The sequence below is a fragment of the Hemitrygon akajei genome, chromosome 3 (assembly GCF_048418815.1).
Source record: "Hemitrygon akajei chromosome 3, sHemAka1.3, whole genome shotgun sequence".
NCBI lineage: Eukaryota > Metazoa > Chordata > Chondrichthyes > Myliobatiformes > Dasyatidae > Hemitrygon > Hemitrygon akajei.
In genome coordinates this window covers 43970661-43985896 of record NC_133126.1, presented here as the reverse complement: position 1 = coordinate 43985896, position 15236 = coordinate 43970661, and the positions used below count along the sequence as shown (strand labels likewise).

Here is a 15236-nt window from a genome sequence, read left to right as displayed (position 1 = left end):
GATTTCATTGAAGAAGGAAATTAATTATAAATATTTACTACATTCCTTTGCATTGCGAAAGACTTGACTTGTGCCCAGATAAAAACTAACAAATTTCTAGGCTTCGGTCCAGTTTATTCTAATGGATCTGGAAGATAATAAAGCTATTGATTGAGCAAGCTGGAGCTTTTCTCTTTGGAGTGAAGGAGGATGAGAAATGATTTGATAGAGGTGTACAAGATGCCAAGAGGCATATTTGAGTGAATAGCCAGAGACTTCTTCCCGGGGCAGAAATGGCTAGAATGAGGGAGCATAGTTTTAAGGTGACTGGAGGAAAATACAGAGGGGATGTTAGAGGTATTGTTTTTTTTTAACACAGTGCATGGAATGCCCTGCCAGAGGAAGAGGGAGATAAATTAGAAAAAAATAAGAAACTCTTTGATAGGCACATGAATGATAGAGAAATGGAGAACCATGTAGGAGGGAAACGCTAGTTGATCATAGAGTAAGTTGAAAGCTCAGCACAACACTATGGGCTGAAGGGCCTGTATTATGCTTCATTATCCTATGTTCTATGTTTACTGTTAAGTGGTAGGATTTTTTCCCCAGCAATAAAATAGGCATTCAGCACCAACAGCTTAAGACCTATTGGAACAGATCATGAATGCTCAGTACTTCTTTCTGGAACTCTGCCTATTGCTTCTCAGTGTTCTTACTCAAAGCAGACAGTCTAGGACTCCAGTAATTGGACCTAATCAGTGGTAAGGGTCCTATAATACAGAAAGGAAGCACCATCCTTGAAAACACCAACAGCTACCCTCTTGCTTTGTCAGTAGTACAAACTAGGAGTGAATTTTGATATTTTTTCTATATATTTTACATCCATAGACATTATGGTGCATATTTGTTAAAAAATTAGTCAAAACAGTTTTAAATGTTCTTTGGTTGAATGATTTTAATTTTGAAAAAATACAGAATTCATTGTGACCCTGCGCATGTGACGGAGCTCTTGGGGGGGGGGGTTGGATATTTCAGAGTCTGACCACAACTCTTTGACCTTTACCATAGCTTTAGACAGGATCGGAGCAGGCGGTATAGGAAAGTACTGAATTTGGGGAAGACTAATTAAAATGCTGTTAGACAGGAGGTGGGAGTGTACATTGGGAACAGATGTTCTGAGGGAAATGTATAAAGGAAATGTAGAGGTTGTTTAGGGAGCACTTGCATGGGGTGCTAGATAGGCTTGTCCTATTCTGGCAGGGAAATGATGGCAGGGTGAAGGAACCATGGTTGACAAAAGAAGTGGAATATTTAGTCAACAAGAAAAAGGAGGAAGCACATCTAAGGTTTAAGAAGCAAACATTAGACAGGACTCTTGAGAGTTGTAAGGAGACCAGGACCAAATTTATGAAGGGACTTAGGAGAGCTATAAGGGGGCATGAAAAGGCTTTGATGAGTAGGATTAAGAAAAACCCCATGGAATTTTCCATGTACATGTAGAACAGGAAGATGACTAGAGTGAGGATAGGACCAATCAGAATAAAAGAGGAAATGTGTCTGGAGTTGGAGGAGGTAAGGTCCATAATGATTACTTTGCTTCAGTATTCACCAGTAAGAGGAGCCTTGATGAAGAAGAGGTCATAGAGAAGTACAACACAGAAACAGGTCCTTTGGCCCATCTAGTCCATGCTGAACTATTTAACCTGCCTGCTCCCATTAACCTGCACCAGGAGCTTGGCCCTCCATATTTGAACTATCCATGTACCTATCCAAACTTAAACCTTGAAATCGAGCTCATGTGCCCTACTTGTGCTGGCAGCTCATTCTACACTCTCATGACCCTCTGAGTGAAGAGGTTTTCCCTCATGCTCCCGTTAAACCTCACTTTTCTGTAGTCATCACCTCACCTTTCGGTCTGTAGTCATCGGAGCCATTGGGGCATGGCGTCTTCGGTACAGGAATGAGGCAGGACGTCTTCCACAGCACAGGAACCCTCTGGAGACTCAGGCTCAGGTTGAAGACATGGTGAAGTACTCCACTTAGCTGGGGGGTACAGGCTTTGAGTGCCCTGGAGCTGACACCATCCGGGCCTGCAGCCTTGCTTGGGTGGAGACGTTTCAGCTGTCTTCTCACCTGTTCAGCTGTGAAGCCCACCGTGGTGGTTTCCGGTGAGGGAGTGGTGTAGTCACGAGAGCAGGGTGGGGGGCTGTGAGGAGGGGTAGGAGGGGAGAGTGGAGTATGTGTTGGTTCTGGTTGTAGTTACACCCAACCTCAGTGGAAAAATCCTGCTTGCATTTACCCTATTTATTACGCTCATAATTTTGCATACCTCTATCAAATCTCTTCTCAATCTTCTACACTCTTAAAAAATACTGTCCTAACCTATTCAGACTTTCCTTATAACTCAGATCCTCCAGATCTGGCAACATCCTTGTAAGTTTCTTCTTTACCCTTTCAACCTTGTTTATATACTTCCTGCTGGTAGGTGACCAAAACCACACACAATACTCCAAATTATGCCTCACCAGTGTCTTATACAACTTCAGCATAACATCCCATGTTCTGTATTCAATATGTTGATTTATGCAAGCCAATGTGCCAAAAATTTATTTTACAATCCTATCTACCAGTGAAGCCACTTTCAAGTAATTATGGACCTGTATTTCCAGATCCCTTTGTTCTACCACACTACTCAATGCCCCTTCTTTCACTGTGTAAGACATGTTTGGTTCTACCAAAGTTCAAAACCTCACACTTGTCTGCATTAACTTCCGTCTGCCATTTTTAAGCCCATTTTTCCAGCTGATGCAGATCCCTCTGCAAGCCATGAAAGCCTTCCTCACTGTCCACATCACAAGTTACAGGGCTCCAGTCAGAGGAGCAACCCTTTACTACCACTAAACACAAAATATGCTGCAGATGCTGTGGTCAAAGCAACATGTACAACAGGGGGCAGGGGCCTTATAAAGAAGGTGGGGGGAGGGTGGGAAGAAGGCTGGCAGGTGCCAGGTGAAAAACCAATAAGAGGAAAGATCAAGGGGTGGAGGAGGGGAAGCGGGGATGGATAGGCAGGAAAGGTGAAGAAGGAATGTAAGGGGAAAGCACTATGTGTAGTAGAAGAAGGCAGTATCATGAGAGAGGTGATAGGCAGCTGGAGGAGGAAGCAGAGTGAAACTGGGATGGAGGAGGGAATTACGGGAAGTTGGAGAATTGAATGTTCATGGCAAGGGGCTGGAGACTACCCAGACAGTATATGAGGTGTTGCTCCTCCAACCTGAGTTTGGCCTCATCATGGCAGTAGAGGAGGCCATGTATGGACATATCTGAATGGGAATGTGATGCAGAGTTGAAGTGGGTGGCAACTGGGAGATCCTGTCTGTTGTGGCGGATGGAGCGGAGGTTCTCGACGAAGCGGTCCCCCAATCTGCGTCAGGCCTCGCCGATGTAGAGGAGGCCACACCAGGAGCACCGGATGCAATAGATGACCCCAACAGACTCACAAGTGAAGTGTTGCCTCACCTGGAAGGACTGTTTTGGGCACTGAATGGTGGTAAGAGAGGAGGTTTAGGGGCAGGTGTAGCACTTATACTTGCAGGGATAAGTGCCAGGTGGGAAATCTGTGGGGAGGGACGTGTGGACCAGGCCCCTGACCCCTCCCTCTTCAGTCCTGACGAAGGGTCTCGGCCCGAAATGTTGACTGCTTGTTTCCACGGATGCTGCCCGACCTGCTGAGTTCCTCCAGCGTGTTGTACATGTCCCTTTACTACCACTCTCTGGCTTCTCCCACAAAGTCAATGTCTAATCCAGTTTACTACCTCATCCTGAATGCCAAGCGATTGAACTTTCTTGACCAGTCTCCCATGTGGCACCTTGTCAAATGCCTCACTTAAAGTCCATGCACTGCCTTCATCCACTTTCTCTTGATAACTTACTCAAAAAAACAGGACAGGACCTACCTGATTATCCCTGATCACGTCATATCTACCCAAATACTTATATATGGCCCCTTAGAATACCTTCCAATAACTTAACCACAACTGATGTCAGACTCACTGGCCTGTAATTTTCTTGTGTATGTTTAGACCCATTTTAAAACTGTGGAACAATATTGGATATCTTCCAGTCCTCTGGTACATCCCTGTCACAAAGGATGATTTAAAAACCTCTGCTAGGGCCCTGGCATTTTCTGCACCAGCCTTCCATAGGGTCAGGGGGAGCACCTTATCAAGCTCTGAGGATTTATCCACCCTGATTTGCCTTAAGGTAGCAAACACTTCATTCTCTGTAATCTATGTCATCATAGGTTAATGTGCTGGACCATGTCGAGGTTACTGGAACTTTTGAAAAACATTGTGATAGATAGGCTGGACGGGATATACCTGAAGTTACTATGAGGAATGAGGGAAGAGATTGCTGCACCTTTGGTGATGATCTTTGCATCCTCACTGGCCACAAGAGTAGTACCGAAGATTAGAGTGCAGCAAGTGTTTTTCCTTTACTCAGGAAAGGTAATAAGGATAACCCTTGGAATTATAGACCAGTGGATTTTTAAAGATAGGATATTTGAACATTTGAAAAGGTATGGGATCCAGAGAAACTTGGCTGCATGGATTCAGAATGGGCTCGCCCACAGAAGGCAGAGGGTGGAAGTAGAGGGAGTGAATTCTGTCTAGAGGTCGGTGACTAGTGGTGTTGTAGGAGGGATCTGTTCTAAGACCTTAGCTCTTTGTGATTTTTCTAAGTGAAGAAGTGGAAGGGTGGGTTAGTAAGTTTGAACCTTGGTTTCAGCTCAGTCATTTTGTAGCAAGATTTGTTCTTCCTCCATCCTTCCTGTTAATTCTTCATTACAAATGTTCAGGAATGGATTTATTACCCAATCTGGAATTTGGATCAGGAGGAGATACTGAACTCTCTCTGACATGTCTTTATGCAGCTCTTTCAGGTGGGCACAATATACTTAATGATCATCTGGTATCCATTCTTTCTCTTCCAACTCAGAAAAGCTCATAAATTGGAAATGGTCACAACAACCAATGTCACTCTTAAATAGGGTTTACTTGGACAGAAATGTAGAGATGACTGATGTGACTTTGATAAGATTCACATAGTTCCCTTGCAATAGAAGATTAATTTCATTAAAGTTTGTGAATAATTCTGACAAGTAAGCAATGTCATGCTTAATATTCTTGAGTTGATTCCTGAATGAAGCATTTGAGTCTTCAAAGAATTTTCTCATAATTTCAAAAAGTGCAGAAAAGCGTCTTAGGCGGTTTTGTTTTGAGAGTCATCTGATTTTTCTGTGCAATAGCAAGGATTCAGACTGTTCATTGTTCTCAATAAAAACCTCTTGAAATAGTTGAAAATAGAAAGCGTGAGACATGATTTTATTTACCATTGTGACAACAGTATTTAATGATTTGAGCAGTTGATCACTTTTTTGTAACGAAGATGTTGTCAGTGGATTACACAGTGAATGGTAAAAATGCTTGGTACAGATTTTTACAAAAAAATAACAAATCCACAGTGGCGTCCTGTCTTCGATAGTGTCCCATCTGTTGCACAAGAGTCCTTTTGAAAAATTGCTCAATAACCCAAAATATTGACTCTCTTTGTATCTGTATCTCACCTCCTTGCAAATAACAACTCTTGAACCATGTTTTCATCTTTTATGAAGTGAGCATAACCAAGAAAGATTTGTTGCCTAAGTATGTTGCACAATATGTCTTCTACATTCTCAGACATTTCATCTATTCATCTTTGAACAGAGTTTTCCCTGAGCTAAATCGATTTAATTATTTGGTCTGGTGACTTGCAGTATGTAAAACCAAACTCAGAACTTCCCTTACTGTTGGCAGAATCAGTTCCTCTGCAATTGTATGGAGCTTTCCAGATTTGGCAATGAGCACTTGTGCTCCATCCGCCAGAAAAAGCAGGATCTCCCGGTGGCACCTATTTTAATTGTACTTCCCATTCTGACATGTCAGTCCATGGCCTCTTCTATTGCCATGATGTGGCCACACTCAGGTTGGAGGAACAATACATTGTATTCCATCCAGGTAACCTCCAACCTGATGGTATGAACATTGATTTTTCAAACTTCCGGTAATGCCCCAACCATTCCCCATTCCCTTTTCCCACTCTCACCTGCTTATCACCTCCCTCTGGTGCTCCTCCCCCTTCCCTTTCTTCCATGGACTTCTTTCCTCTTCTATCAATTTCCCCCTTCTCCAGCCCTTTACCTCTTTCACCAATCAACTTCCCAGCTCTTTACTTCACCCTACCCCCCTCTTCTGGTTTTACCTGTCACCTACTACCTTGTATTTCCTCCTCCCCTCCCCCCCCCCCCCCCCCCCACCTTCTTGCTCTGAATTCTTATCTTATTTTCTCCAGTCAAGAATAAACTTGGCCCAAAATGTTGAGGGGGGTGGAAAAAGGAGGATGAGCTGCAAAGTGATGGGTGAAGCCAGGTAGGTGGGAAAGGTAAGGGGCAGGAGAAGAAGCAATCAGAATCAGGGTTATTATCACCAGCATGTGACATGAAATCTGTTAACTTAGCAGCCGCAGTTCAATGCAATACATAATCCAGCAGAGAAAAAAAATTAAAAATAATAATAATAAATAAACAAGTAAAACAATTACAATCTGATAGGAAAGGACAATAGACCACGGGAGAAAGGTAAGAATTTTATTTCTTCCATCTCACATCATGAGGGAGTTAAAATTTTTCAGTTGCATCTTTGTTGCCACGTACAAGCAATAAGGAAGGGAAATGTGGAAGGATATTGCCCAAACACTAAGATTGTAAACATAATTGTTTTCTATACATGTATGTACAGAGAAGGATGGGCACTAGGTGAAAGTGATGGTCAGGTGATGGGAAGAGTTAAGAGACCAGAGTGGAGAATAGAAAAGAGGGGAAGGGTTGGAAAAAAATTACTAGTTTGGTAGCCTCCAACCTCATGCTATCAGGTTGGAGGCTACCTAGATGGAATATGAGTTGGTGCTTCTCCACTCTGAGAGTGGCAACATTGTGGCAAAAGAAGAGGCCATGGACTGGCATGTTGGAGCAGGAATAGGGATAGCAATTAAAATGTTTTGCCACCAGGAAGTTCTGCTTTTGGTGGAGGGAGCAGAGATGCTGAACAAAGTTGGACCACCAGTTTGGCTCATGTCTCACCAATGTACGGGAGACCACTTCGGGAGCAACAGATACAGTAGAAGATTCCAACAGATTAGCAGGTGAAATGGTGTCAGGACTGGGAGTTGAATGGGAGTAATGGAGGAGGTGAACAAGCAGATGTAGCATTTCTGTCACTTGCAGGGAAATGTACCAGGAGAGAGATCAGTGCAGAGGGACGAATGGCAAGAAAATCATAGAGGGGAGTGATCCTTGTGGAGAGCGTAGAGTTGGGGTTAAAGATGTATTTGGTGGTAGGATCCTGTTGAAAATGCCAGAAGTTATAGAAAATGATTGTTGGATGCGAAGGCTTATGGGGTGGTAGGGGAGGACAAGAGGAACTCTGTCCCTGTTAATGCAATAGAAAGATGGAGTGAGAACAGATGTATGGGAAATGGAGAAGGTGCAGTTGATGGCAGCATTAATGGTGGAAAAAGGGAAACCCAATTTCTCGTGCCTTCCAGTCTTGAAGGTTCTTGCCCTGAAAGGTCAACTGTTTATTAATTTCCATCAATATTGCTTGACCTGCTGAATTCTTCCAGCATTTTGTGTGTGTTGTTCTGGATTTACAGCATCTGCAGGATTTCTTGTATTTATGAGCATAACCAGGTGATTGTATTAAAACACCTTTTACAATTAGTGAAGATGAAATATTGCAAACCACTTAGCAATTTTAGTGGATTATTAGTAGATAATCTTTGATATTGCTTATAGTAAGTCACTGACTACATTTCATAATGCATTTATTGGAGTACTTAATAGGGATAATATTGAGATAACTGATGTACAGGCACCAAATAAGTTAATACTTTTAACTGGCAAGAGATTAAATATTTACAGCTTTGTCCGTTAATTCTGTGAGCCTGTATTTATGTAATTGTTTATACAGTACTGTTTAAAACTGAAATATAATGCAAATTGATTTGTAATTGCATAATATTAAGCACTGTGAAGGTGGAATTTTGTTTGTTGTTGAGGAAATCTTGGGTCTGGCTTTCTTAATGAACTGATCGTGAAATTTGGAAGTACTGGAACAGTGTTCCAGTCCCTGTACAATAATAAAACTGTTTGACAACATGGGAAGTTCTATAGCCTGGAATTCCTGTGAGTTGTGAGCCTGGGATTCATCACAAATGACGAAGCGTAAGCTCTGAATATGAACTTCGAATTTCTGTTTTACTAAATAATTTTGGATAGCAGTGCATAGCTGATAAAAAACTGAAAAATAAATCCCAACTGATAGTTAACAAAATGTCAATGCAGCATCCTGAACAAAAGTACACACTACATAGACTTCTGCTGCATAATCTAAAGGCAATTAATTAAGTACAAACTCTTGGAAAAGGTATAAACTCCAAGCTTTGGCTGTAACTTTCTGGTTGGACACAAAATAATGAGTTGAGATTTAATGTGAATAATTATAGTCTATATTATGAAAAGGCAGAAAGCATTGTTTTCTTTTTCACTAGCTAAAGCATTTTTTAAGCAAAGGGTTAGATATGAGATGATTAGCAAATAAATCAGTGACAGTGGAAGGTTTGATGCTACTGAATGTTTAAAATTTGGAATATTTACCCAATTATTTTGGATTTGGATTTATTAGTAGCTTTTGAAAAAGAATTGGATAAGTACTTGAAATGGGGAAGGATGATCTGGATATGGAGAAAGAACCAGGGGACCGGGACAAATGGATTCTTTGAAAGGGCCAAGTAGGACAAGTACTTTACTGCTCTGTATGTTAATTGCAAATGTTTTAATATTTTTGGAACAATGTGCAGGAGCTGTCTAGTTTTTTTTTTCAGAATAAGATAATGAAAAAGTAAAGATGACTTTTATTAAGATTGATTTGTAAACAGTTTTAAAATGATGTCCTTTTTAACATTATAGGTTGCAGTGGTGAAAATGAAGAACACTGAACGTGTTTATGCTATGAAAATCCTCAATAAATGGGAAATGCTGAAACGTGCTGAGGTAAAAATGGCTTAATGTACATTTAACTACATATTATTCAGTGACTGGGGTTCTAGGACCCCTACTCTGTGATTTATATAAATGACTTGGATGAGGAAGTGGAAAGGTGGGCTAGTAAGTTTGCAGATGACATGAAGGATGGTGGTGTTGTGGATAGTGGAGAAGGTTATCATATGCTCCAGTGGGATATAGACAGGATGTAGAGCTGCGTGGATAAATGACTGACAAAGTTCAATCTGGAAAAGTGTGAAGTGATGCACTTTGGAAAGTTGAACTTGAAGACAGAGTGCAAGGTTAATGGCAAGATTTTTAGCAGTGTGGAGGAACAGGGTGATCTTGAAGTCCATGTACACAGATCCCTCAAAGTTGCCCCACAAGTTGATATGGTGGTGCAGAAGATGTATAGTGTGCTAGCCTATATTAGTCAGGGGATTGAGTTCAAGAGCCGTGACCTGTTTTGTAGCTCTACAAAACTCTAGTTAGACCACACTCTGAGTATTGTGTTCATTTCATTGACGACAGGGGAAAATAAAACAGATGGAGCAGCTGGGGAAAAGGGAGGGTGGTGAGTGGGGACATATAGGCTGAAAGTTCTGAAATCTGAAGATGATAATGTGAATTATTAAAGGAGGGATGAAGGGCAGATATAGTCAGATAGGATAGGGGATTTGATGGAATAAGTGTATGAGTAATAGGTGGGTGGAACTGGGAAGGGGGATGAAAATGTGTGATTGGATTGGAAGAGAGAATTAAAGGGGGTGGAGTGGACTCAGAAGCAGGTTGAAAGGAGAGATCAGAATCAGGTTTATTATCACTGGTATACAGTATGTCATGAAGTTTGTGGCAGCAGTACATTGCAATTCATAATAAAAATGATAAGTTACAGCATGAGATTTATATAAAAATAAATTAAAACAAATAGTCCTAAAAGAGAGGGGAAAAATAACTGAAGTAATGTTCATGGGTTCGTTGTCCATTCAGAAATATGATGGTGGAGGGCAGAAGCAGTTGCTGAAATTTTGAATGTATGTCTTCAGGCTCCTATGCCTCCTCCTTGATGGCAGCAATGAGAAGAGGGCATGTCCTGTGTGTTGGGGCCCTTAATGCTGGAAGCTGTCTTTTTGAGGCATCATCTTTTGAAGGTGTCCTGGTTGCTGGGGACGCCATTGCCAAAGATAGATCTGGCTAAGTTTACAACTTTCTGCAGCCTTTTCTGATCCTGTACAGTGCCCCTCCTCCATACCAGATGGTGATGCAGCCATTTAGAATGCACTCTGTGGTACATCTATAGAAATTTACGAGTTTTTGGTGACATAAACAAGTCTGCTGAAACTTCTAATGAAATATAGCCGCTGTTGTGTCTTTTTTTGTGATTACATCAATATATTGGGCCCCGGATAGATACTCAGGAACTTGAAACTGCTCACCCTTTCCACTTCAGATCCCTCAATGAAGACCGGTGTGTGTTCTCTGAACTTGCCCTTACCTGAAGTCCACAATCAATTCCTCGGTCTTACTAATGTTGAATGCAATGTTATTGCTGCAACACCACTCATCCATCTGATCTATCTTGCTCCTGCATGCCTTTTCATCACCATCTGAAATTCTGTCAATAATAGTTGAGTCATTGGCAAGCTTATAGATGGCACTTGAGCTGTGCCTAGCTACACTATCATGGGTGTAGTGAATAGGGTTAAGCATGCATCCTTAAGGCGCACCAGGGATGATTGTCAACGAGGAGGTGGTGTTATTTCCAAAGCACACAGACTGTGATCTCTCAGTGAGGAAATCAAGGATCCTATTGCAGAGGGAAGTACAGAAGCCCAGGCTTTGGAACTTGTTGATCAGATTGAGACTGGGGAAATGCTGGTGGTAAAGGTACCTGAAATTGGCAAATTTAGTATTACCATTGGGTTGCGCAGTACCCAGGCAAAATATGAGGTGTTGCTTTTCTAGTTGGCCTTGGGCCTCGACCTGCCAATAGAGAAGATGGAGAATAGACAGGTTGGCAAGGGAAGGGAAGTTGAAATGGTGTGCAACTGGAAACGTGTCTCCACTTCAGTTATCAGCCTTTTAATCCTCTGTATTGATTCCAAAATATTAAATGCTTTTTTGGATAGGGAGACCCAGTATTGATACAATACTCTAGGTGTGGTTTCATAAACGCCTGTTTAACTCAGCAAGGTAGATAAAGTGGTGTCCTAGATGCTGTGTACTTCAATTTGAGAAGATAAATCAGTATAGATAAGGGATTACCTCACAGACAGAAAACAAAGAGAAAGGGTAAACAGACGGTTTTAATTTTGGCAAACTTTAAACAGGAGGTGTTTACTGCTGACTGCTCAACAGTCTGCATTAATACTTGTATAAAAAGACAAATTGTGATCTATCATCGTTGCTTAATGTGGAAAGATGGAAAGTGGCCAAAATGATAGCAGATGGCACATAACATGAAAACATTAGAGATGAGTAGAAAAAAGCCAGACAGGAGTTTACTAAGATATCAAGTGGACTATTGCAAAGGGGATGAAATACAAGAGAAATTAAGTCTTGCCACATTTAGAATGGTTAGTGAGATGATAGTGGTCTTGCATATAGCATTACTCCTTTTTTTAAGGATACATCATGTGGAGGTAGCAGTGTGAAAGTTCACTAGTTTGTTTCCTGTAGTGAGGGAATTGTCCTAAGAAAGATTTAGCTGAATAACCCCATAGTTTTTGAAGTTTGGAAGAATGTAAGGTGATATCTTCATAACACATGAAATTCTGAAAGAGCTTGGCAGCAGAGTTTCTATTGGGACAGATCTTTGGAGGTAGGGGAATCTTAAGTGTGACACAGTTCCATGATAAGGAGGCAATCACTATTGTGGATCTTTGGAATTCCTGTCCTTAGAGGGTAGTGGATATTGGACAGTAGATATATTCAGGGGGGGTTATAACTTTTAGGAATATAGGAGAGTCAGGTATTAGAGCAGGAAGATGAAGTTGAAATCTTAAATGAGTTTAATGACATTTGTATAAATGGCATAGTAGGCTCAAGGGGCAGAATAGCCTATTCCTGCTCTTCTGTCCTTGTGTTTTCTATACTGAAAGCAACAATTTCCCTTTGATGACATATACAATGAAGCCACATTTAGCTTAATTATACAATTGTATTATAACAGTTATTTGTCAGTCTGGTTGCTAATAAGTAAGCCAGATATATAAGACCATAAGAAGAAGAATTAGGCCATTCGGCCCATTGAGTCTGCTCTGCCAGTTCGTTGTGGCTAATCCATTTTCCTCTCAACCCCATTTTCCTACCTTCTCCCCATAATAGAAACATAGAAAACCTACAGCACAATACAGGCCCTTTGGCCCACAAAGTTGTGCCGAGCATGTCCCTACCTTAGAAATTACTAGGCTTACCTATAGCCTTCTATTTTACTAAGCTCCATATACCTACCTAAAAGCCTCTTAAAAGACCCTATCGTATCCGCCTCCACCACCATTGCCGGCAGCCCATTCCACGCACTCACCACTATCTGAGTAAAAAACTTACCCCTGACATCTCCTCTGTAACTTCTCCCCAGCACCATAAACCTGTGTCCTCTTGTGGCAACCATTTCAGCCCTGGGAAAAAGCCTATGACAATCAGCATGATCAATGCCTCTCATCATCTTGTACACCTCTATCTGGTCACCTCTCATCCTCCTTCGCTCCAAGGAGAAAAGGCCGAGTTCACTCAACCTGTTCTCATAAGGCATGCTCCCCAGTCCAGGCAATATCCTTGTAAATCTCATCTGGACCCTTTCTAAGGCTTCAACATCCTTCCTGTAGTGAGGCGACCAGAACTGAGTACAGTACTCCAAGTGGGGTCTGACCAGGGTCTTGTATAGCTGCAACATTACCTCTCAGCTCCTAAATTCAATTCCACGATTGATGAAGGCCAATACACCATACGCCTTCTTAACCACAGAGTCAACCTGCGCAGCTGCTTTGAGCGTCCTATGGACTCGGACCCCAAGATCCCTCTGATCTTCCACACTGCCAAGAGTCTTACCATTAATACTATATTCTGCCATCATATTTGTCCTACCAATATGAACCACTTCACACTTACCTGGGTTGAACTCCATCCGCCACTTCTCAGCCCAGTTTTGCATCCTATCAATGTCCCGCTGTAACCTCTGACAGCCCTTCACACTATCCACAACACCTCCAACCTTTGTGTCATCAGCAAACTTACTAACCCATCCCTCCACTTCATCATCCAGGTCATTTTGTAAAAATCACGAAGGGTTCCAGAACAGATCCCTGAGGCACTCCATTGGTGACTGACCTCCATGCAGAATATGACCCATCTACAACCACTCTTTGCCTTCTATGGGCAAGCCAGTTCTGGATCCACAAAGTAATGTCCCCTTGGATCCCATGCCTCCTTACTTTCTCCGTAAGCCTTGCATGGGGTACCTTATCAAATGCCTTGCTGAAATCTATATTCACTACATCTACTGCTCTTCCTTCATCAATGTGTTTAGTCACATCCTCTAAAAATTCAGTCAGGCTCGTAAGGCACAACCTGTGCTTGACAAAGCCATGCTGATTACTCCTAATCATATTATACCTCTCCAAATGTTCATAAATCCTGCCTCTCAGGACCTCCTCCATCAACTTAACCAACCACTGAGACAAGACTCACTGGTCTGTAGTTTCTTGGGTTATCTCTACTCTCTTTCTTGAATAAAGGAAGAACATCCGCAACCCTCCAACCCTCCAATCCTCCGGAACCTCTCCTGTCCACATTGGTGATACCAAGATCATCGCCAGAGGCTCAGCAATCTCCTCCCTCACCTCCCACAGTAGCCTGGGGTACATTTCATCCAGTCCCAGCGACTTATCCAACTTGCTGCTTTCCAAAAGCTCCAGCACATCCTCTTTCTTAATATCTACATGCTCAAGCTTTTCAGTCTGCTGCAAATCATCACTACAATCACCAAGATCCTTTTCCGTAGTGAATACTGAAGTAAAGTATTCATTAAATACTTCTGCTATTTCCTCCGGTTCCATACCCACTTTCCCACTGTCACACTTGATAGGTCCTATTCTTTCATGTCTTATCCTCTTGCTCTTCACATACTTTTAGAATGCCTTGGGGTTTTCCTTAATTCTGCCCGCCAAGGCCTTCTCATGGCCCCTTCTGGCTCTCCTAATTTCCTTCTTAAGCTCTTTCCTAGTAGCATTATAATCTTCTAGATCTCTAACATTACCTAGCTCACTGAACCTTTTGTAAGCTTTTCTTCTTGACTAGATTTATTGCAGCTTTTGTACACCACAGTTCCTGTACCCTACCATAACTTCCCTGTCTCATTGGAACATACCTGTACAGAACTCTACACAAATATCCCCTGAATATTTGCCACATTTCTTCTCTGGCTTTCACGCCTTGGCTATTCAAGAACCTATCAATCTCTGCCTTAAATATATCCAGTGGCCTGGCATCCACAGCCATCTGTTGCATTCAATTCCACAGGTTCGCCACCCTCTGGCTAAAGAAATTCCTCTTTGTCTCTGTTCTCAATGGACATTCCTCTATTTTGAATCTGTGTCCTCTGGTCCTAGAGTCCCCCCAAAAGAAAACATTCTCTTCACATCCACTATATCGGCCTTTCAACATTTGATAGGTTTCAATGAGATCACCCTCATTCCCTTAAGAATTCTAAGTTCCAGAGAGTACAGGCCCAGAGCCTTCAGTTGCTGCTCATATGGTAACCCTTTCATTCCCAGAATCATTCTCGTATTTCCTCAACACTGTCTACCCTTCTACCTCTCTTCGTATCATCCACAAACTTGGCCATCTCCAATGTCAGCACATTCTTTCTTAAACAAGGGCCCAAAACTGCTTTCAGTACTCCCGGTGAAACCTCACCAGTGCCTAAAACAGCCTCAGCATTACATCCTTGCTTTTATATTCTAGTTCTCTTGTTGAAATGAATGCTAAAATTGCACTCTTCTTCCTCACCACAGCTTCAACTTGCAAATTAACCTCTAGGGAATCCTGCACGAGGACTCCAAAACCCCTATGCACCTTGGATTTTTCAATTTTCTCCCATTTAGAAAATAGTCTGTGC

At 42.0% G+C, this 15236-nt stretch overlaps 1 protein-coding gene across 4 annotated transcripts in view; it reads left to right on the top strand.

Annotated features, from left to right (window-relative positions):
* The window catches only part of cdc42bpb (CDC42 binding protein kinase beta (DMPK-like)), a 198209-nt gene that overhangs the window by 110967 nt on the left and 72006 nt on the right, over window positions 1–15236 (top strand). For all 4 annotated transcript variants that reach the window (XM_073039719.1, XM_073039718.1, XM_073039717.1 and 1 more), the window contains exon 3: window positions 9044–9127. In XM_073039719.1, the coding sequence (XP_072895820.1) occupies window positions 9044–9127 (84 nt within the window). The remainder of the gene's footprint in view (window positions 1–9043; window positions 9128–15236) is intronic.